The 23,168-nt window shown below is 36.5% G+C and overlaps 1 protein-coding gene across 1 annotated transcript in view; it reads right to left on the bottom strand.

The window, feature by feature from the left end:
- ITCH (itchy E3 ubiquitin protein ligase) overlaps positions 1 to 23,168 on the bottom strand; it is a 129,180-nt gene that overhangs the window by 17,722 nt on the left and 88,290 nt on the right. The window contains exons 12-19 of the mRNA XM_081097015.1: positions 17,483 to 17,567; positions 14,292 to 14,420; positions 8,066 to 8,138; positions 6,923 to 6,994; positions 3,429 to 3,517; positions 1,662 to 1,821; positions 1,267 to 1,400; positions 730 to 870 (exon numbers count right to left, since the gene is read on the bottom strand). Of these exons, the coding sequence (XP_080953141.1) occupies positions 730 to 870; positions 1,267 to 1,400; positions 1,662 to 1,821; positions 3,429 to 3,517; positions 6,923 to 6,994; positions 8,066 to 8,138; positions 14,292 to 14,420; positions 17,483 to 17,567 (883 nt within the window). The remainder of the gene's footprint in view (positions 1 to 729; positions 871 to 1,266; positions 1,401 to 1,661; positions 1,822 to 3,428; positions 3,518 to 6,922; positions 6,995 to 8,065; positions 8,139 to 14,291; positions 14,421 to 17,482; positions 17,568 to 23,168) is intronic.

Below are 23,168 nucleotides of genomic sequence, written 5' to 3'. Positions count from 1 at the left end.
TAACTTATTAGCCTCCACATCTTCCAAAGATTTTTCATTTTCTTTGGCTTCTGAAACGCAGGACATGGCAGAATGGGTTATCAACTCTGAGCTGCCTGATAGTACCTCACAAACCATGGATACTCTTCCCTGATACTGTCTGTGATTTGTGCTTTCCAGCTTCCATCTCTCTGCTCATAACTTTTTTATCTTATTTTTTATTTTTTTACAGAGAGGAAGAGAAAGGGATAGAGAGTTAGAAACATTGATGAGAAAGAAACATCGATCAGCTGCTTCCTGCACACCTCCTACTTGCGATGTGCCCCCAACCAAGGTACATGCCCTTGACCTGAATCGAACCTGGGATCTTTCAGTCCACAGCTGATGCTCTATCCACTGAGCAAAACCGGTTAGAGCATCTGCTCATAACTTTTACTCTGATTTCTACATAACTGAAAGGCTCAACAGAAAAATCATCGACTACTTACTCGATGATTACAACTAGATGAAATGATGTCTCCCTCTTTTGACTTCCCATAGCACTTTTCTTGTTCCTCTCTCAACACTTATAAGGTAAAAAAAGTGATCATTCATGTTCTTAATAATGTAAGATCAGTTCTCATAATGATTAGTTAAAAAGCAAAAAAATTATTTTCTAAAATATTGTCCATTAGGATTACTAGGCAATTATCAACGTGCTGTAGTCCAATAGAAGGGCTAAACTATGTCAAAAGGAACATTCTCTCTCACCTGATATATTCCTCTTTATTTTCTTCTGTTACAAGAATATTGCCACCATTGGGTTTCAAATCATGACTCTTGATTTCACCTAAAATTTCTTTATCGACGGAGAAGTACATTTCCAAACCACATTCCTCAATATTGTTTTCTCTGCACAAATGAAATTAACACTACTTGTTATACTAATCCAAATATATAAAAAGTTTTTAACTAAAGGACTATGGTCTTAAATAATTACTATTAAATTATAATATAAAAATAAGAAAAATAAAAAATTATGCTCTCAAGTCATAATTTTTGCTGAAGATCTTGGGTATTATTTCTTTAAAATTTATCATACTGACTAATGACATTTAATGTAGACCACTTAAATTCAATAAACTAATTACATGTTTATTTTGTACGCCATAAGTGTCCACAGACACAAGCGGTGGACCTTTTTAAATTCAAAATATCATGGCAGTTAACTGGTTAAAGTTTAGATATCAACACTATAATGAAAGTATATAGATTATATTTTGATAAAATAAACGGAAACAAACTCACTTAACCCAGATGAGAGAATTGTAAAATTCTGGATCGATAGATTCTAAATCCTTGAGTCCAACTGGTTTGTTCAGGATACGCTTGTAGAATGGCAAGGAAAAACCTGTATCAATGAATTTCCCATGGAACAGAGCCTATGAAAGAAACAAACAATACCATTTAAGATAATTTTATGATATCCATTGTATTTCAGAATGCTAGGTGAGTTCTTCATTTAAAAAGGGCTCTCCTGTTACATGATTTCTTATGACACATTTCTAGAAAAAGGGCAAATATAACAAATCCAATCTTAGAAATGTCTTAGTGATGAGAAAATTTCCAATGAGAAAGTTAAAGAATAATGCTTTAGTATTGCTGAATTAGCAAAGTACACACAGTTCTCCTCCTGTACTTACCATGGCAATAAACCTGCCAATAAAACGAAAATATTTCAGGTGATCTGGATTGATATAAGAAGCGGGGTTTATCTGCAAGCAGTAGTTATCCTTCCCTGCATATTCAAACAGGCAATACATTGGGTTCAACACTTCATGTGACAAAAGAAAGAACCATTCCCTGAAATAAAAAGAAAATTTTGGGTGAAAAATTGTGTAAGTAACTATGCCAACAAATCAAAGGGCAGTGCTACAAAGTTAGAAATTTATACTCTTCAGCTGGTGATAATTTCCTAAACTACCATGTTGATTTTACTGCTTCTGTTCACTCTGACATCTATTTCACAGAGATGATATTTATATACTGCTTATTATTATATTTCAAAGAATTTAAGACACCATCAACTTTAAAACAACTACTAAAACTTTTTCCCCAATTACAATTGTGATACATATCCCAATTTCAGAGATGTTAAAATATGAAAATGTTAGTCTTAGGATCAATAAAATACTATACATAGCCAAGTTTAAACTTCATCAATTGACCCATGTGGTTAGAGCAGCTGAAGCGAGTCTAATATTATTCCATTGATTTCTAAGTCCCATAGTGATCCCCATCAAGTACCATTGCTCTCTAAATCCTAGACAAATACGTATGAAAAACAATCCAATTTCACAGAGGCAATGAAACACTTAATTTAAGCCACTCATTCATTAGAAAAATGCTCTGAGAAACTCAAATGCAAATGCTGTGAAAATACCAACCAATATTAATGTAAGTAGGTCTGATAGAACAGTAGGCAAAGCAGATCTGGGGCAATACATGTGATATAATCTTGTGTCTGAGATTTCTTTTCTGTTAGTTTCATGGTCTCTGCTTATACTTTAATGCTAGTTCATGTTCTAATTAAGAATAAAAAATTGCCCTCTTCCTAAATTATCCTTAACCCATACAAAATTAAATGTTTCTACTCATATTTATTATTTACCTGTGGGTACTTCAAACACTTTGAAGTGTGATAAATAAAAAACTACTAAATTGTAGCCACCAATCAGTGAGCACTCTAGGTCATTTTACAGATAAAAATATTTGCCCCAGGTCATATTAATGAGTGCAGAAAAAGGACTCAAATCCAGTTCTGACACCAAAGTCCTTGCCTTTCCACAGTGCTACTGCTATGCAAATTTTTAAACTGATATGATATATTGTAGGGAATAAGCAAAGCAATTTCTTGCTTCAGTCTACCTACTAGGATTTGACTGGAAGCTCCATTATTAAGAAAGCAGATTTAAAGATTTCAACTCCTATTTTATACATACAGTCTTCTATCTCAAAACAGATATATTATCCTGAGTTGGAAATTGAGTGACTATTATCTGTATCCATTAATCTGTGATGGGGAAAATGACCTGATCACTATAGGAACAGACATGAGGTAGTAGATGTAACACTGGCTTCTGGTTGTGATACAAAGCTTGCATCCAAGCTGCACAACTTAATTATGTGCCTTAGGTGAGTCTCAACTTCATTATTACCTGTAAAATTCTACCTCACAGCGTTACTCTGAGGACTAAATGAGTGATATGGGTGAAACCAACTGGCAGTATCTCAGAGTTACCTTCTGAATTAATGTTGAAATTCTACAGCTGCAGCATAATAAAGGTACAATAATTCCCTACATTTCTTTTTCCTGAAATATAAGATTGAGAAAATAATACTTGCAAGCAAAGTGTAATGATACCTTTGGAGGAAAGGAACTAAGTTCTGAGTATTCATATTATCACTACCTTGCTACACCTCCATAATCTAAACCTTCTTCTCCTGGAAAAATCACCCACAAACGTCTTCGCAGATCTTGGGGACTGAAGCTCATTATCTATAAAACAATAAAGTAAAAGAATTGCTAAAAGTAGTTGTTAAAACACCATTCTACCACTTCTAGGTTTGAAATCTCCTTCATCATAGGTAACTTAACCCCTAGAGTGCCGGGGAGCGCAATCGTGCTCCTCCTGTCTTTCGCCAAAAGTGCCGGGAGTGCTTTATTTTAACATTGTATGTTTTGTTCAATTTTTTTTTCTACTAGTATTTTATAATACAATCAGCAAACAATATATGTCAAAGATGAAAACAAATGTAGTAAAGGTTTCCTTAAGTTTTTGAATATGTAACTTCATTTACTTGCGATTAATAATTTTTTTCCTAAACTGCTGTAAAATCAGCAAAAATGCCTTGGCAATTTCAGCATAGTTCCTAGGATATTGGTTGGCACGCAAAGGGTTAAATTCCCCATTGACACAGAATCAACACCACACATACACAAAATACATTAATGTTTCATATATATTTATACATATTAATTTTCTTGTAAATGATCCTACTATTCACTTATAAAGTTGCTTTTCTCACTTGCGTAGAGCGGTTAACAGTGGGCCTGGTCAGAGGTTAAGTGCTTTTTATGGTTCTGTGTTGGTAAATTTGGGTTTAACAGCTAAAAGGTACACGTAATAGCTAATTGGCAAACTTGGAAATGAAAACCAGTGGCTGCAGAGAGGATAAAGTTAACTTTGGAAACATTCTCAGTAGAAACTTATAAATACCTAGAAAAACTACTCAAATTTTGTGTCCCACTACAGTAGTTAATAATAAGATCATCTTCATCTTTGAAGGATAGTACCATTATTGAGCTACAATAAATAGGTCATTTGGGTTCTTTCTCTGTAAAACAATTTTATTATCTGCCAAAATGAGGCCTGTAGAACATTACAAATGTTATTATTCTTAGAAGAAAAATGGCAGGGCCTGGAGAGACAGAGAAGTTGATACAATGCCTCTATTTTTATGAAATGATATGAATGAACACTCACATTTAAATTCCAAAGAGGCTCAGTAAGTAATTTGCTTATGCCAGGGCTTCTCTCAGTTTCCACAAAACAGATATATCACTTTTATGAATTCATATCCCACTCAAACAAGAAAATCTCAGATGTAACAAAAAAATGCAATGCTTATGATATGTTTATGACAAATATTCAATAAGTACTGTAGGCTAGATATATAGCAATGCAAAACAAAAGGTTAAAAATTGCTCTCTCTGGCTATTCCTTGTCTTCATGGCTGCTCCCCAAACCCTAGGGGCTATCACTGATGTCTCTTGAGACTTTCCTCCAAACCTGAGACTGTTCTCCTGGAAATTCTGGTTGTTCCTTTTCCCTGTGTCTAATATCTGGGGATTCACTGTTCTCTGGAAAAAAATCTTTAAATATTATTCTTTAACAAAAGCCTAAGATGAAGGAAAAAAATTTTATCCTTCAATTTCCCTCATAAGTAGTCATGCTATGTTAATAAAAACACTTACTGCCCAAAACAACTTTATCCAACAGTTATCAAAAAAAATCTGATGCTAATTTTGCTATCAAAGTTGTCGCACTTCCAAAGCAATCAATTTTTCTCGTTTTAAATTTCATATTTAACTCAATAAATGTCAAATATAAGATGACAATTTTAAACAAGTATTTTAGCACCATCTGGTCTGTCATTCTGCAAAAGCCTCTGATTTCTGAAGCTAAAAGATAAAGGACATTTAATCACGTTTTGTATCTTTGCAGCATTGCTATAGGCAAGTTATGTTCTAAGAAAGTGGCTCACCAGAGACTGAATACTCAGTGACACACAGTAGCTATTAACATAAAAATTAGGAAAAGGTAACGACTGGAGTAGTGAATGGCATTGGAACTCACATCAGATCAACGGAATCACTCATAATTCTCTAAATAGTTTTAGCTCTGCTGCTAAAAAGCTATCTGTTCCTACTTAGCAGGATGCCAACTGGCTTTCCCCTTTCAATGTTAATAACTGAAGTTTCATTAGGAAATCAACCTATCTATTTTTGAAAGGAAGTCAGCTATCTCAGACAATCTCTTTTTCCTTTGCACTCAGTGTGGCACTTGAAGCTGTAACTATCACAATTATCACAGGGGCTTGATAATAAAGACTCACATCCACATCATAAAACAAGGACTAACTGTATGTTTTCATATTAACACATTTTTTTCACTGATCATTTAATCTTCCCTACAAAAAAATCACTTAACATTTAGTTGCATTTGGTTAGTAAAGTTGCAAAGTAAAGGTAAATAATAAATTAACTCCGGTTCTTAAGACAACTAAAATAATTCGTTGCCCACCTAGTGTGGCTCTGTGGTTGAACATCGACCCAGGAACCAAGAAGTCTCTGGTTTGATTCCAGGTCAGGGCACATGCCTGGGTTGCGGGCTCCATTACCAGTAGGGGGCATGCTGGAGGCAGCCGATCAATGATGTCTCTCTCATCAAGGTCTCTATCTTTCTATGCTCTCTCCCTTCCTCTTTCTCTTTCTTTAAAAAAAAAAAAATTAAAAAAAAAAAATATATATAATAAAAGCCTAAGTGACTGTTATGGAGGAATAACCAGAACAACCAGTCACTATGATGTGCACTGACCACCAGGGGGCAGATGCTCAACGCAGGAGCTGTTCTTTGGTGGTCAGTGTGCTCCCACAGGGGAAGTGCTGCTCAGCCAGCTGGGCTCACGGCTGGCTCTGTGGCAGCGCTAAGGAGCAGTAAGCCAAGCAGTAAGGAGCAGTGTGCAGGTGGGCTGTAAGGAGCAAGGGGTCCCAGACTGCGAGAGGGTGTAGGCTGGGCTGAGGGACAGCCCCCCCCCCCGCGCGCACAAATTTCGTGCACCAGGCCTCTATTGTGTGTGTGTGTGTGTGTGTGTGTGTGTGTGTGTGTGTGTGTGTGTTTTATTGACGACTTCTGAAAACATCTTTTTTTAAATATTGGAATTAATGACCACTTTCCTATATAAAAATATTTTAATTATAGGAGTACCATGCTTACTGTAAAAATGCAAGTATTACATAACTATAAAAACTATAGTCTTTCCCACTTTTCTATCCAATGTTCATATAGATATTTCCAGACTTTTGTCTACCAAAAGCCTATTTTCTTACTTAAGTATCTACTTCAAATCAACCACTTAGCTTAAAAATAGGAACCTGAAACTCACTAATTAAGTTACTCTGATTATTTCAAAAGTACAAAACATACACATATACAAAACACACATATAAAACTATCTGAATGTTCCTAAATTTTAAGTACTAAGGTAACTGGAAATGAGATTAGACTTAAAATTCAAGGCTCCAACTCAAAAAGTTCCCAACGGTTTAAATTGCCAACACCAAAAGATGGTTTGGGCTGGCAGCCAGGGGACAAACCATTGAGTGTGAATCAAACAGTACCTGTTGAAAGGAATCCTCAAACAATGTTTTTCTTGTTACTGTAATCTTTATGTGCTGTGGCATGGCCAGTTGCTGAAATATAAAAATGACTTAAGTCAACTCTCACCATTTAAAATGGCCTATCACAAAACCAAAAGGGTAAAGTTTTATTTTTGCTTACAAAAACAAGTGGACTCTGAATATGACACTATATTCAATAATGTTTAAACATGCATTTGTAAGCCTTCATGCTAATTATATATGATTTAATATATATAAAACAGAGGAAAAACAAGATTTCATATGCACACAGCTTACTTACCGAGTCAAATCTTTAATTTTATTTTCAAAATACTAATTCAGATTACTCATGCTTGTCCAGTTAATTGTTTGAAGTTTAAAAATATTCATCATAGTTATTTTAAATAGTACATTAATTTTATTTAGAACCCATAATGAAATAATTCAGTAAATATTTATATATCAGAAATATCTGATCACATCTAAGAAAAATGCTCTGAATATAACCATACATATGTATCTATCAAAGTAATACATATATGTATGTATCTAGCAAATGCTAGCTATGAAAGGGACCACTTATAATTTATACATCAGAAGATGTTTTAACTCATTTGAGGATTTCTGCAATCTGAACATAATGGTTACTGGAAAGAGAGTAGCACTGTTTTCTTATCTGAATTGTTTCAAATTTATTATTGTGGACAAAAGCCACAAATTATCTAATTAATATATCTATTTCTTTGCCTTAAAAATAGGAAAAAGAGCCCTAGCGAGTTCGGCCAACAGACTAAAGGGTCCTGGGTTCAATTCTGGTCAAGGACACATATCTCAGTTGCAGGTTTGATTCCCAGCCCTGGTCGGGGCGCGTGCAGGAGGCAACCAATTGATGTGTCTCTCACATCGATATTTCTCCCACTTTGTCTCTTCCCTTCCCTTCCACTCTCTCTAAAAAAATATATATAAATGATATAAATGAATGGAAAAAATGTCCTCCAGTGAGGATTAAAAAATAAAAATAGGAGAGATTCTGATGTTTCCCATTTTACCTGCTTTTCTATGAGTTAATTATTTTCATAATCACTGACTATAAGTAACAAAAACAAAAGAAAGGGAGTATAGAAATAGAGACCCAATACTAACCTGACACCAGAACCGGAAATACTGAAACTTTGCCTTAAAGTCCCGTACATAGGCTATTTGGGGTCCATTGTCTCTGAGGAAGAATGGAAATATGACATATATAGCTGCTTGTAAGATAAAATATTGAAGGAAAGCAAAATACCACACTCCCTCAGTATTGAGCAATCAAATACAAAAACACCCTAGTATAGCAAAATCCCACTACCACCTTTTAAAATTTTTATTTCCCAGGATAATTTTTAAGTAAAAGACAAAAATAAATTTTCGTTTTTTGAAAGCCAATGTTGTGGGATTTTTCTCTTATATACAGCCAAATCTAACAGGACTAGGTAAAGTAGGTTCTATCTGAGAATGTTGTCTATCCCCCATATCCATTCTCTCCTTTGTCCTTAAGTCAGACGGCTGATTTTTACCTGGGCAGACTGCTACCTAGGATAAAGACTACATTTCCCAGTGTGGCTGTGAGACTTAACAGTGACTAATGAGTTGTAAGTTGAAGTGTTGCATAGGACTTCAAGGAAGGCTCTTTTAAAGAGAGCTGAGAGACCTGAAAAAATATTTTTTTCTTTTTTCAATTTGTTCTTCTTATTCCAGCCTACAGTATAATTATGACAGCTGAAGTCTCAACAGCTATCACAAACTATGAGGTAACTGTGATGATATAGATCACGGTCTGGGATGGTAGAACCCAAAGAAAGAAGCCTAGATCACTGATGACACACCCTGGGGCTATAAAACTCAACCTGAAAGTCACTTTTCCCCTGGAATACTTTTAATTTCATTCTCTAAATGTCCAATATAGAAATAACAATTAATTCTGTATACTGACTTTGTATCAGACCATACTGTTACATTTACTTACTAGATCTAGAATTTTTTTTCTAGATTCCTTATGAGTTTCTATATACATAATTATCTGAGTAAAAAAAGGACAGTTTTACTTTTTCCTTTCCAATCTATTTTTTTCTTCCTTTCTCTTATCTCATAGCACTACCAATACAATGTTGAATGGAAGTAGTGACAGAACATATCCTTGTCTTATTTGATCTTAAGTGTGATGTTGATTGTAGGTCTCTTGTAAATATTATTTTTCAAGTAAGAAAGTTTCCAAGGCAGCTGAGAGTTTATCATAAATTGGCACTGTATTTTGTCAAGTGCTTTTGTCAAATTATCATGATTTTTCTCTATTAATCTATTAATGTGGTAAACTACACCAATTGATTTTTATATGTAAAATCAATCTTGCATTCCTGGGATATATTCCACATGATGATAGTGTAATATTCCTTTTCTATCTTGCTAAATTTAATTTGCCTTTATTTTGTTAAAGATTGTTACCTTCTGTTCACATAAAGATTACTCAAAAATTTTTTTATAATGTTTTTGTTTGATTTTGGTATGAGGGTTATAGAAACCACATAAAATTAGGAAAGGTTCCTATCTCTTATATTTTATGACAGAATTTGAACAGGATATTATTTGTTACTTATATAGAATTTTGATAAAATTTACCAGTGAAGCTATCTGGTCAAGAATTTCCTGTTTGGGAAATTATTTAATTATGAATTCAATTTCTTTACCACATATACGGCTATTCAGATTTATTTCTTCTTATGTCCATTTTGGTGACTTGTGTCTTTGAAGGAATTTGCCCATTGGATCTAAATGTCAAATTTATTGGCATAAAGTTGTTCAAAATATTATCTTACTAGAGGCCCACTGCATGAAAATTCGTACAAGAGTAAGCCTTCCTTCCCCCAGCTGCCGGCACCAGCTTCCCTCAGGAACCCGGGACCAGGGCTTCCCTCCTCCCGCTGCCTGCAGGCACCAGGACTGCGGCTGGCTTCACCCAGGCCCCAGCTTTGTCAGGAAGGACATCTGGAAGGACGTCTGGAAGACATCTGGTCTAATTAGCATATTACCCTTTTATTAGTATAGATTATCTTTTCATGTCTATGGGATATAGTGATATCTCTTCACTTTCTAATATATTAGTAGTTTGTTTTCTCCTTTTCTCTCTCAGGTTTACTAGGGGTTATCAATATTATTCATCTTTCTCAAAGATCCAACTTCTAGCTTTGCTTTCTCTATTGTTTCATATTTTCATTTCATTATTTTCTGCTTTTATGCTAATTACCTTTCCTGTGCTTATTTGGGGTTTAATTAACTTTTCTTTTTCCATCTTCTTAAATATTTGAAGCAGGATGATTGATTTTATACCTTTATTTTCTAATCTACTCTTTTAAGCAATAAATTTGTCTCTGAAGACTACTTTTGTTAAATCCCACAAGCTGAGATATGTTGTATTTTTATTATCAGTAAGTACAAAAGTATTTCCTAATTCTTTGTGATTACTTCTCTGAGCCATGGATTATTCAGTAGTGTGCTGTGTAAGTCCCACCGGAACATTTTTAAATGATGGAAAGAAATATACTTCTGTATTATATAAGCCACTATTACTATTGTTTTGAGGTTTTCTGTTATATGTATCCAAATGTAATTATAATTGAAATGAATGATCTAAAATTACCTATTTATAATTTATTTCCATACATAAATCATTTCTGATTTCATTAATACCTAATTGGCTTGATTTCCTAGTGCTGCTTTAAACATGAAAGTTTTTAATACACAAAAAGTATAAAATTAAAAAGTAATGAGCGGTCAGGATAGTCCTGATGTCAAGGCAGACAAAAAAACTACAAGAAAATGAAACTACAGACCAATATCTCTTACGAACACTAATACAAGAATTCTCAACAAAATCCTAGCACACTAAATTCAATAGATTAAAAGGAGTAAAATTTTAATACTTTTGACAAAGTGGTATTTATCTTAAAATGCAAAGCTGGTTCAATATATGTATAAAAAAATCAATGTAATCCACCACACATTAATAACAAAGGGGAAAAATCATCTCAATGCAAATAAAAGTGTTTGATAAAATTCAACATCCTTTCATGATTTAAAAAATAATCCACAACAAACTAGGACTAGAAGGAAACTGCCTCAACAAAAAATAACATATATCAAAATCCCACAGTTCATATCATACTCAATGGTGAAAGAATGAAAACTTTCCCACTAAGATAGGGAACAAGGCAAGGATGCCTACTTTCACCATTTCCATTCAACATAGTATTAGAAGCTCTACCAGCCGTGGGCAAACTATGGCCCGCGGGCCGGATGCGGCCCGTTTGAAATGAATAAAATTAAAAAAAAAAAAAAAAAAAAGACCGTACCCTTTTATGTAATAATGTTTACTTTGAATTTATACTAGTTCACACAAACACCCCATCCAGGCTTTTGTTCCGGCCCTCCGGTCCAGTTTAAGAACCCATTGTGGCCCTCGAGTCAAAAAGTTTGCCCACCCCTGCGTCTAGCCAGAATAATTAGGCAAGACAAAGAAATATAAGGCATCCAAATTGGAAAGTAAAAATTATCTGTTTAAAGATATGATCTTATATACAGAAAACCCTAAAAATTCCAGATTAAAAAAATCCATTAGAAATAATAAGGAAATTCAGCAAAGTAGGATATAAAACAATACCCAAAAATCAGTTGCACTTCTATAAACTAATAAACTAAGAAAACAATTCCGCCGGAACCGGTTTGGCTCAGTGGATAGAGCGTCGACCTGCGGACTGAAAGGTTCCCAGGTTCGATTCCGGTCAAGGGCATGTACCTGGGTTGCGGACACATTCCCAGTAGGGTTTGTGCAGGAGGCAGCTGATCGATGTTTCTCTCTCATTGATGTTTCTAACTATCTCTCTCCCTTCCTCTCTGTAAAAAATCAATAAAATATATTTAAAAAAAGAAAACAATTCCATTTACAGTAGCACCCAAAATGACAAAACAGTCTGGCCAGTGTTGTTCAGTGGTTGTGCGTTGATCCATGAACCAGAAGTCACCGTTTGATTCCTGGTCAGGGCACATGCCTGGGTTGCAGGCTCAATCCCGCAGTAGGGAGCACGCAGGAAGCAGCTGATCAATGATTCTCTCTCATCATTGATGTTTCTATCTCTCTCTCCCTCTCCCTTACTCTCTGTGAAATCAATAAAAACAAGCAAATAAACAAAAAAACAACAAAACATTTAGGAATTAACTTAACAAAAAGAATAAAAGACTTCCACACTGAAAACTATAACACACTGTTGAAAGAAATTAAAGGCAAATAAATGTAAACATAGCTTATGTTCATGGATTAGAATACTTAACATTGTTAAGATGTCAATATTAACCAAAGCAAACTTCAAATTCAGTGCAATTTCTATCAAAAGCCCAATGACTTTTTCTCAGAAAGAGAAAAATCTACCCTAAAATTTATATGGAATCTCAAGGGACCTTAAAACGCCAAAACAATATTAAAAAGGAAAAACAGCCCTAGCAGGTTTGGCACAGTGGATAGAGCATCAGCCTGCAGATTGAAGGGTCAGGGTTCAATTCAGGTCAAGGGCACATACCTTGGCTGCAGGCTCCTCAACGGCCCAGGCCCTCCCTGGTCAGGGCTCGTGCAGGAGGCAACAAATCGATGTGTTTCTCTCACATTGATATTTCTCTCTACCTTTCCCTCTCTCTTCCACTCTCTCTAAAAATCAATGGAAAAATATCCTTGGGTGAGGATTTAAAAAGAAAAAAAAGAAAAAAAGAAAAACAAAGTTGGAGGACTCACATTTCCTAATTTCAAAATTTAATACAAAGCAATAGTAATCAAAATAGTGTGGTACAAACTAAAGACAGATATACAGACAACAAGATAGAACGTCTAGAAATAAACCCTTGCATATATGGTCAAATGATTTCGAGAAGGGTGCCAAAACCATTCAATGGGGAAAGGACAGTCTTTTCAACAAATGGTGCTAGGATAACTGGATATCCATATGCAAAAAAATGAAATTGGACCCTTACCTCCATTGCAAAAATTAACTAAAAATGGATCCAGGACCTAAATATAAGTGCTGAAGCTACACAACTCTTAGGCAACACATAAAATGAAAAAAGATATTTGCAAATGACATATCTGACAAGGTTTAGTATCTAGAATATATAGAAAATTTCTAAAATTCAAAATATAACTCTTAAAAAATGGGCAAGGAAAAAGAAAGGCAAAGGACTTGAACAGACCTTTCTTCAAAGATATACAAATGCCAATAAGCACATGAAAAGATGCTCAACATCATGATTCATTAGAGAAATAAAAATAAAAACCACAATGAGGCACTACTTCCTACCCATAGGATGGCATTTTAAAAAACAAACAAAAAACACAGAAAACAACTGTTGGGGTAGATTGGAAAAACTGGAACCCATGTGCACTGCTGGTGAGATGTAAAATGGTGTACCTGCCATGGAATATAGTATGGCAGTGACTCAAAAACCCCACAAAATTAGCATTTGATCCTGCAACTTCACTTATCTGTATATACACAAGCAAGGATTCGAACAGGTATCTATACCTTCATGTTCATAATAGCATTATTCACAACAGGCAAAAGGTGAAAACAACCCAAATGTCCATGAATAGATGTATAAACAAAAAGTGGTACATACATAGACAGAAATATTATTCAGCTTAAAAAGAAAAGAAATTCTGATACAAGCTACAACATAAAAAATCTTGGAGACAAGATGCTAAGTGAAATAAGTACCAGAAAACAAATATTGTCTGACTCCATTTCTATGTGCAAATTCATAAAGACAGAAAGTAGAACAGTAGCTGAGGGAGGAGGATTGGAGAGTTATTGTTTAATGTGAATGTCCTTAATGCTATTAAACTGTACACTTAAAATGGTAAACTTTGTTATGTATGTATTACCATAATAATTAAAGAAAAAAACCTAAATAAAACATATTAAGCAAATGAACAAAACAGTTACTTTTCAAAAATGAAAAAGAAAAACAAAGCTAAGGGAACTTTTAAGTTAAAAATAATAGAAATTAAGAAAATAAGCATCAGAAATCGGGGATTAATTGGTGAGCAGTACTATAATGGTAATTTCTAAGTAGTTTCATTTACTGCTATGTGCAAAGATGGCAACAATATGAAAAGTCTATAGCAGAAAATATTCAAGAGGGTAATAGAAATACAAAATACTTAGTGAACACAAACCTATGGGCAGACCAACTCAAGAAATGGTAAGAACTGCACTTTTTGCTAATTCAGATCTTTTACATCAAAATCTTGGGATCAGTTTTTCTTTTAATCTACAATGTTTAGAAAACTTACAGGGCAGATTTTCCTGTGCGGGGATCTATATAGGTGGTTGTTCTTCTATTGTGGTCCACAAAATAAGGAATTCCATCCACTGTGAATCTCATTTCCCAGCCTTCAGGTAAGGGCTTTTCATTTAATTGACTGAAGAACATAGGAAAAAATATAAACAAACAAAAATGTTAAGGAGTTGCTTGTTTGCCAAATACAGAAACTAAAAACACACATATATGCAGTAGGAATCTTCTAGAAAACCATTTAGTCCAGTATACCCAGTTGTTTACTAGACCAGTTTACCTATATCCTCTTTATCCTATAAAGCATGTGAACATGTCAACAGATCCATCAACCACCACTCAGTCTTCTCTTACCTACTTGACTTGCATTCCCCATCTACCTAATAACCCATCTAAACATCCCATGGTAACCAAGTTCTGCCTATTCTGCCTTAGATGTCTTCATGTTTGTCACTATTTTCAATCCCCTGCACCATCCTTACTCTGGCTTTATTCATCTCTCTTAAAGTTTCACAACAGCCACCTAACTGGTTTTTCCTGCCTCTAGTCTCACTCTGGTCCTCCACTCATTTATTTCATATTGCTGACAGAGCACTAAAATAGAGATCTTATCAAATCAGTTCTCTCCTTAAGGTGATATCACTGTTCACCACTACCAACGATCTAAACTGGATGTGAGGGTGACGTGGCTACATTTGTCACCCCATGGACAGGAGTTGAAGGCATTTAAGCTCACTGTTTTACAGAGCCACCGTTGGAGACAGGTACGTCATTTTCCTTAGGTATACTTTGGAAGAACAAAAGGCTAAGAACATTGCACAGAACAGTATTTTTTAAACTATGTCAAGAGGTTCAGAACATTTAGCTGTATTCACAGAGCTGAGTGCAATGTCAGATAAAACAGACTACCAAAATTTAAAAAAAAAGTAACACTTCTCATTTGTTGTAATTGTATTTGCAAGACAGACTTAGTAACAAGTTGTTGTCTCAAAAACAAAACAAATAGAATAGAACTGGGTTATCCATATTAAAATAGGATTCTAACTTTAGTTCTGAAATGTTAAAGGAAAACGGGGAACAAAAAAATGGTAGCAAATTACAGTAAGGTGACATGGTCTATTCTATCCTTAGAGATAGAATTTTAAAGAGGAGTTAGAAGTGCTACTTTTTAAATTCTTCCTTTTTGGGAAATTAAAAATATTTTAGTTAAATACCACAACTCCATTTAAAAAAAAGTTGTGATTTGTTGGTACCCAGAAATAGATTTTAAATTTAAAGCATGCCTTTAGAACAGCAGTTCTTAAAACTTTGAGCCATGAATGTGTTAAGTGAAGAATTAATCAGACCTAAACAGATAGCCTTTGCCCTGGGCTACTGGGAGCTTGTTTGCAGGCCTCTGGAATGTCCTGCCTGTCAGGAGTATCTTTGCTTGGAGGCTTTGAACACTCAGACAGTTAACAATGTATTTTCTGATGGAGACTTTGGAATATTCCACATAAGTCTGACCTCTGGCATAACTGAAAACTAAAGGTTTTAGCCCAAACTCTGGGAAAGGCCTGGCGAGTAAAGGTTAGCCACATAGGCAGTACACGATGGAGCCTTAATAAAAATTCTGGACACCAGAGACTCAGATGAGATTCCATGCTTACCAACACTCCACACATACTGTTTCACATTAATTCTGGGTGTTTGGAACCCTCTCAGATTCTTCTGTTTTCATCTCTTCCTTCTGTTAGGTCTAATTTGTATCCTTTTCCCTGAAATAACGTGACTGAATACAAGAGGCTACAGTGAGTTCAAGTCTCTCTGAGTAATCAAACCTGAAAAGTGAGTGTGGGGACTTCCAAATTTGTAGCCAGTTGGTCCCATTTTATGGCTAATGTCTGAAGTGAGGGCAATCATGTGGAGACTGTGCTCTCTGACGGTATACCTAGCCAAATTTCTTGCAGAATGGAATCCTTCTGGCAGTCTGCTAAATGCATAGTATTACATATTGCTATAGGCTGAATTATGTACCCCCTGCTAATTCTTATGTTGAAGTCCTAACCCTCAATACCTCAGAATGTGACCTCATTTGGAAATCACTGCAGATGTACTTAATTCAAATGAAAATGGTGGGCCACTAATCGATTATGACTAGTAGCCTTATGAAAAGGGAAAATCTGAACAGAGCGAGTGCCATTTCAAAACTGTAGTTATGCTGCCACAAGCCAAGGAACCACCAGAAACTAAGAGAGAGGCCTGGAGCAGGCCCTTCCCTACCACCTTCAGAAGGGTAGCCTTCGCAACACCTTGATCTTGTAGCTCCTCAATTATGAAACTAATTTCTGTTGTTTAAGCCACAAGTACTTTGTTCAGGCAGCCTTAGCCAATTAATACACACACCGTTACATAATGTTACAAAGAAAAGCAATTCTAGCCCTAACTGGTTTGGCTCAGTGGAAAAGCAATTCTATATACATAGTTATTAAACAGCAAAAAGACAAACTTATAATAGTAACGTAACTCTTATTAATATACTAGAGGCCTGATGCATGAAATTCATGCAAGAGTAGGTCTTCACAGCCCTGGCTGCCTTGGCCCTCGCGGCCCTGCTCCCTGCACACTGGTCATCTGGAAGGTCGTTCAGCTGTCAGGTCTAATTAGCATATTAGCTCTTTATTATATAGGATTAACTAGCTAATTATTGTAACGATGTATGTAAACAATATTTTGATATATCTGCAACAACTGCAGAATGATGATCTCTACTGGGGGTAAAGTCCTAGACATTGCTAATTCTACTCTGGTTGTACCTTACAATCACAATGGAAATTCAGGTAAAGGTTAATGAAACTGAATGTTTAATTTTTTTCTCCCTAAGTCACAAGCTCCTTGAATTTTATCCAGTGGATCCCAGGTTGCAAAACCCTGCTTTAGAGTTACTTATCTGGTCTTATTAATAATAAACAGGTTTTTTTGAATACTTAAATGTATTGGCACAAGCCAGTGATTTTTCCCCCCTATACTCTCAAGAAATCCACATCCATTATATTAAATAGTTTAATTTTTTTCTCTTTATAAGATATGTGAATGAGTAATGTTTAAGGCCTCTGCGGAAAGAATATGTAACTGATCCTTTTCCTAACTGAATCAGAAACGGTACAATCTTTAAGAGTTATTTATAAACCAGTAAATGAAAGTTCTTACCCTTGACTTCTGGGGTCTTCCCATTGTGTAATACGAGTGTTGTGGTTGACAAAATATACTCTACCATTGCCGTCTGTTCTCTTTTCTTAAACAAACAAACAAAGCAAAGCATTAGAGTTGGCACAGTCTTCTTCGCTAAACTAAAATAATAAAATGAGCTGAATTTGCCCATTTCTCATTATACTGTTGATTTCGTAGTTTTTAAATCACAACTTTAAAAGGTTTATTATTTCACTAATAAATTTATATACACTAAAGTTATAAAAATATGATTACATCCTAGAAGCTAAACATAGTTAATTCACAATGTCCTGCTCAAAGAATCTTTCTGCTCAATCCAACTAACAACAGCACTATTAATTAACCATTTTAACTTTTCAGAGATGACTTCATTTATCCTTAAAGTCTCATTGGGTAAGTGATTTTAGTTTATTTTGAAAAAAAAACAAAAAAACAACAAACCTCAGTTATTTGCCCAAAATCTCAGAATTAAGTGGCAGTGACAGGATGGAAACTCAGGCCTTCATTCAGGCATTCCTCCCCCTCCCCCCGCCCCCATACTATACCGTCTCATTTCTTAAAACATAATGGGGATAATATAACTTGTTACATGCTTGGCATTATTCAACTAGGAAAGACATTGTTTCAAAATATGTCCTATTCCTTAATATACCCAGCTCCCAAATCCTAAATATCTATAGTAACTTCCTGCACAAGGGTTGGGCAGCAGGGCTCAGTTCTTTAATTTACTGTGTCTGAAGTTGCTGCTTGACTTCCTACCCCTGCCCTTGCTTTAGGATTCTCCTTGTTTTCTTGTTCCTGTTCTAGAAATGTTCCCTGCTTCCCTGAGCTCTCATTAAGGTCGAGAAGACATGTGGAGTTATTTCCTCCTTTATTAACCAGATAGTTTTGAAATTTTAATATTAATAGTGTTCTGAACTATTCACACTTCTGTGCTCCATTACCAATTAATTCTTCAAAAGATAGGTCACTTCTTGTATCTGAACTTTTTAATTTGGCCAAGATGTCTCAAAATAAATAACTGAAGTATTACAGAGTATACATTCCATTTCAACTTTATGAAAAACATTTTCTAAAAATTAGCAATTTTCAAATGAAATTTTGAATTTAATTTCATGCTAGGAAGTCAAATTTTATCTCCTGTAGTTAAAAAAGTTGTACCTATTTTTATTTGTTTTCTTATTTTTTTAAACTATATTTTTATTGCCCTACTGGTTTGGCAAAATGGTTAGAGCATTGGCCTTGGGACTGAAGGGACCTAGGTTTGAGTCGGTCAAGGGCACGTACCTCAGTTGCAGGCTTGATCCCCAGCCCTGGTCAGGGTTTATGTGTGAAGTAACCAATCAATGTGTCTCTCTCACATCAATGTTTCTCTCTCTTCTCTGTCTCTCCCCCATCCTCCCATGCTCTCTAAAAATCAATGGGAAAATACCCTCAGGCAAGGATTAACAAGTATATATTACTGATTTCAGAAAGGAAGGGAGAGGGAGAGCTAGAAACATCAATGATGAGAGAATCACTGATCAGATGCCTCCTGCATGCCCCCTACTGGGGGATCAAGCCAGCAGCCCTGACTGGGTGAACCATGACTTCCTGGTTCATAGGTTGACACTCAACCACTAAGCAACACAAGCCAGGCTGTATCTATTTTTAAAATAACATTTATTTAGAGCCTTTGGATCTTTCTCTAAGCAAAGTATTGCAAGATGAGTCTTAGGCCAAATTATATAGCCTTGTCAAGTTAATATTTGTTATTGTTTTTTTAAAATATATTTTAATGGATTTCAGAGAGGAAGGGAGAGGGGAGAGATATAAACATCAATGATGAAAGAGAATCAATGATTGGATGCCTCCTGCACACCCCTACTGGGGATCGAGCCCGTGACTCCGGCATGCGCCCTTGACCGGAATTGAACCCAGGACCCTTTAGTCCCAAGGCCATTGCTCTATCCACTGAGTCAAACCAGCTAGGGCAAGTAAATATTTGTTAACTTTTAACAGTATCTCTAGTACTGCTTCCATGATTTCATGTAGCAGTGATGATATGGGGGGTTAGAAGGGGCATATTTTTCAGTATCATGAACCCACTCCTGACATATCAGTACTTTCTTCTTTTAAAAAAAATGTATTTTTATTGATTTCAGAGAGGAAGGGAGAGGAAGAGAGAGATAAAAACATCAACAATAAGAGAGAATCTTTGATTGGCTGCCTCTTGTATGCCCCCTACTGGGGATTGAGCCCGCAATCCGGGCATGTGCCCTTGACTGGAATCGAAGCTGGGACCCTTCATTCCATAGGTCGATGCTCGATCCCCTGAGCCAAACCAGCAAGGGCCATATCAGTACTTTCTATTAGCTGAGACTAAAATGGAAACAGAACTCCAGGTGTGCATGATATACAGAAAAATGGGACTCTGCATCTTGTGACAGAATGAATATTAACACACTGGTTTTGCTGATCATGGCATCTTGAGTGTGGAAACATGTAATCAACTTTAAGATTGATTCTGAGGCAAAAAGAAGCACCCACTTACTACAGCTGGCTAAAGGCAACAAAGTAAGTTCATGTTCTTGGCAGTCACATTAAATTTTAAAAATTAAAATATATTTGCAGAACCTATAAATTTCTTGATTCCAAAGAATTTTGCAGAGTAATATTTTTCATCTAAAAGTAATATCCTAAGCATATCTTTTATCTGCCATGTAAGTTCAGATTTTAGGATGAGAGATTTTCTCTTCAAAAGCAAACATGAGGGGGAGAGATCAACCAAAGAACTTGTATGCATGCATATAAGCATAACCAATGGACACAGACACCAGGGGTGTGGGGGCATGGGGGGTAGAGGTAAGGACACATATGTAATACCTTAATCAAGAAAGAAAATTAAAGGATAAATGCAAGTATCCAAAAAAAAAAAAAAAACCAAACATGAGGCAAGATAAAGTTAATAGAAAACGTATTTTCTATTATGTTCTAAGAATATACTGCTGATATAAGCATTTTTTAGAAGAGGCTGTGAAAAACAAAATTTCAAAGGTGGATGGATGTACTTGCAAATTGAAGGCTCATCTATTCAATGAGAGGAAGAACTGTGGCTGCAGAACTGATTTCTTTGTTGAAAAATCACATGATAAACAATACTGAAATTACTGAACATCAAATCTGAATGCACATCAGAATACTTCCTGACTTGATGAATAAAACAGTAAAAAGGAGAAGCTTCTTCTTGTTCTATGTATTCTTTCATAGCAACTCTCAAAATAAATGAATATCTTTATACTTGAAGGGTAACCCCAGCTACATAAAAAGGCCTGTTAGACTACATTTTTTTGAACCAAAAGACTCCTTAACCAAAACTATTCTTCATTATCCAGCCTCTATAGTTTGCATGTGTTAAGAAAATCTTTTAAGACAATAATGTCTGTCCTAGCATTTAAATGTCTGAAAAGGTGAGGAAATTAGATTTAAATATGTATGGTGTCACAAAAATAAGGCTGTCAATTTCATAACGTAAACACAGAAATAAACTGGGATTTTATTTCCTGGGTCAATCCTGAGGATGTCATGTGGATCTCATCTGTCACAGTACCACAAATAAGGCATATGCCCCCAAAGCAGACAGTCATAAGCAGTGCTAAGTCTGAGTAACAGAATGATCATGAACTCATTTAGGAAGGGGAGCACACTTCAATTTCAAGGACTGTGACACCTAAAAATAAGCAGAATGTATGTAAAACAAACAAGGTAACATTCTTATAACCTGGATAAGCTGGGACTGGGTGTTTAGAGGAAGTATTTTAGGGAGATGATGGCTAAAGTAAAAATAAGAAAGATTCTGATGATGAGGATGATAAATATATAAGGCAAGACCAGCTGCAGGAAAAGCTTTTTGAATAAAGGCAACAATGACTGTAATTCATGCTGCTATGAAGAAGCAGCAATTTTTCTTGCAGCTGCTCTGGAGGAGTAAAATGGTGTTTCTGACAAAAACCATTGGATCATGGTTTTTCTGTAATAAAATTAAAAGGATAAATACATATATCCTTTCAGTGCTTCAATTCCTTTTTTGCAACACAACATAGACAAACTCAAGAAATAAAGCGTTTCTTTAGTTTAGTTCATACAAAATCCACCCATTTCTGGGAATGCAATCTGACAGATCTTATTCAATATGCCTGATAAGGGCAACATCCCCTCTTCTAAAGTACATTCATATCAACCATACACTGTCCATACTCCGAGGCTCCAACAGAGCCAAAAGACTCCTTAACAGTAACTACCCGGCTTTGGTGAAGACAGGAATTTACAATTTTCACATGTCCAGATTTTATTTCAAGCTGGTGGTAATACAGTTATAAGTATGAACAATTATATTTTTTGATTCTCAGGAGCATTAAGAATAAATAACTGCTTAAGAGCAATGGCTTTTCTCAAAGGCAGGCTTATATTATACAGCTAGTACATATGAATTTTTTTCCTCCATCCCTCGGTAATGTAATACTAAAGCAATCTATGTTAGGGACCAATGCTTCCCAATAAGACTATCTAGATATACCACTTTCTGAAGTTACCCAAATATTCTGAAATATCTATAGCTCTGTTTCCATAACAAGCTTTTCTTTGCTGTTTTCCACTTTCTATATCCTCTTCGGCTTCTGTGAAAAATTGTTTCTACACCGCCATATAATACCTTCTGGAAAATTGCTACAGTGTTATGACATCCTATCTAATAAAAGAGAAACATGGTAATTAGTGTCACTCTGCTACCCTTCCCATTGGCTAATCAGGGCGATATGCAAATTAACTGCCAGCCAAGATGGCGGTTAACCGCCAACAAAGATGGCGGCTAATTTGCATACTGCAGGCAGGATGGGACAGCGCCATTCTGCCTGCCCCACCGCCATCCAGGCCTGCTATCTGTGACCTGGATGGTGGGCGACCCCTGTGTGAGCCGACCCAGGGCTGGCGGGCGTGACCCTGGCGGTCCGCCAGCTGTCACGCCCCCAACCGGCCCTCCCGCCGGGAGATCCGGGCTGGCGGGGCGACTGCTGCCTGTCAGCCATCAGTCACGCCTCCTGACAGGAGATCCGGACTGATGGGGCGACTGCTGCCCGTCAGCCATCAGTCACGCCCCCAACCAGCCCTTCCGCCGGGAGATCCGGGTTGGCGGGACAACTGCGACCACCAGCAGTCTCCCCGCCAGCCCGGATCTCCTGCAGCAGTTGCCCCTCCAGCCTGGATCTCCTGCAGGAGATCCGGCACTGGTAGGGCGACTGCTGCCCGTCAGCCATCAGTCATGCCCCCAACCGGCCCTCCCGCCAGGAGATGCAGGCTGGCGGGGTGACTGCAACAGCCAGCAGTCTCCCCGCCAGCCCGGATCTCCTGCAACAGTCGCCCCACCAGACTGGATCTCCCGCAGCAGTCGCCCCTCCAGCCCGGGTCTCCCGCGGGAGATCCGGCACTGGCAGGGTGACTGCTGCCCGTCAGCCATCAGTCACACCCCCAACTGGCCCTCCAGTATTGACCCAGGCTTCCGGGGACAGTGTGGCTCTCTGTCACCCCAGCTTCCTTCATCACAGCTGTGGAAAGTGACAGCAGGGAGGAGGAAGTCTCACCCCCACAGAATCATCCAGAATCAGCCATTAGTCACACAGCTCTCAGTGGC

Source organism: Myotis nattereri (genome assembly GCF_964212035.1).
Source record: "Myotis nattereri genome assembly, chromosome: 8".
NCBI classification, from domain to species: domain Eukaryota; kingdom Metazoa; phylum Chordata; class Mammalia; order Chiroptera; family Vespertilionidae; genus Myotis; species Myotis nattereri.
Note: the sequence above shows the minus strand (reverse complement) of the source record. Positions and strands in the feature narration are given on the sequence as shown.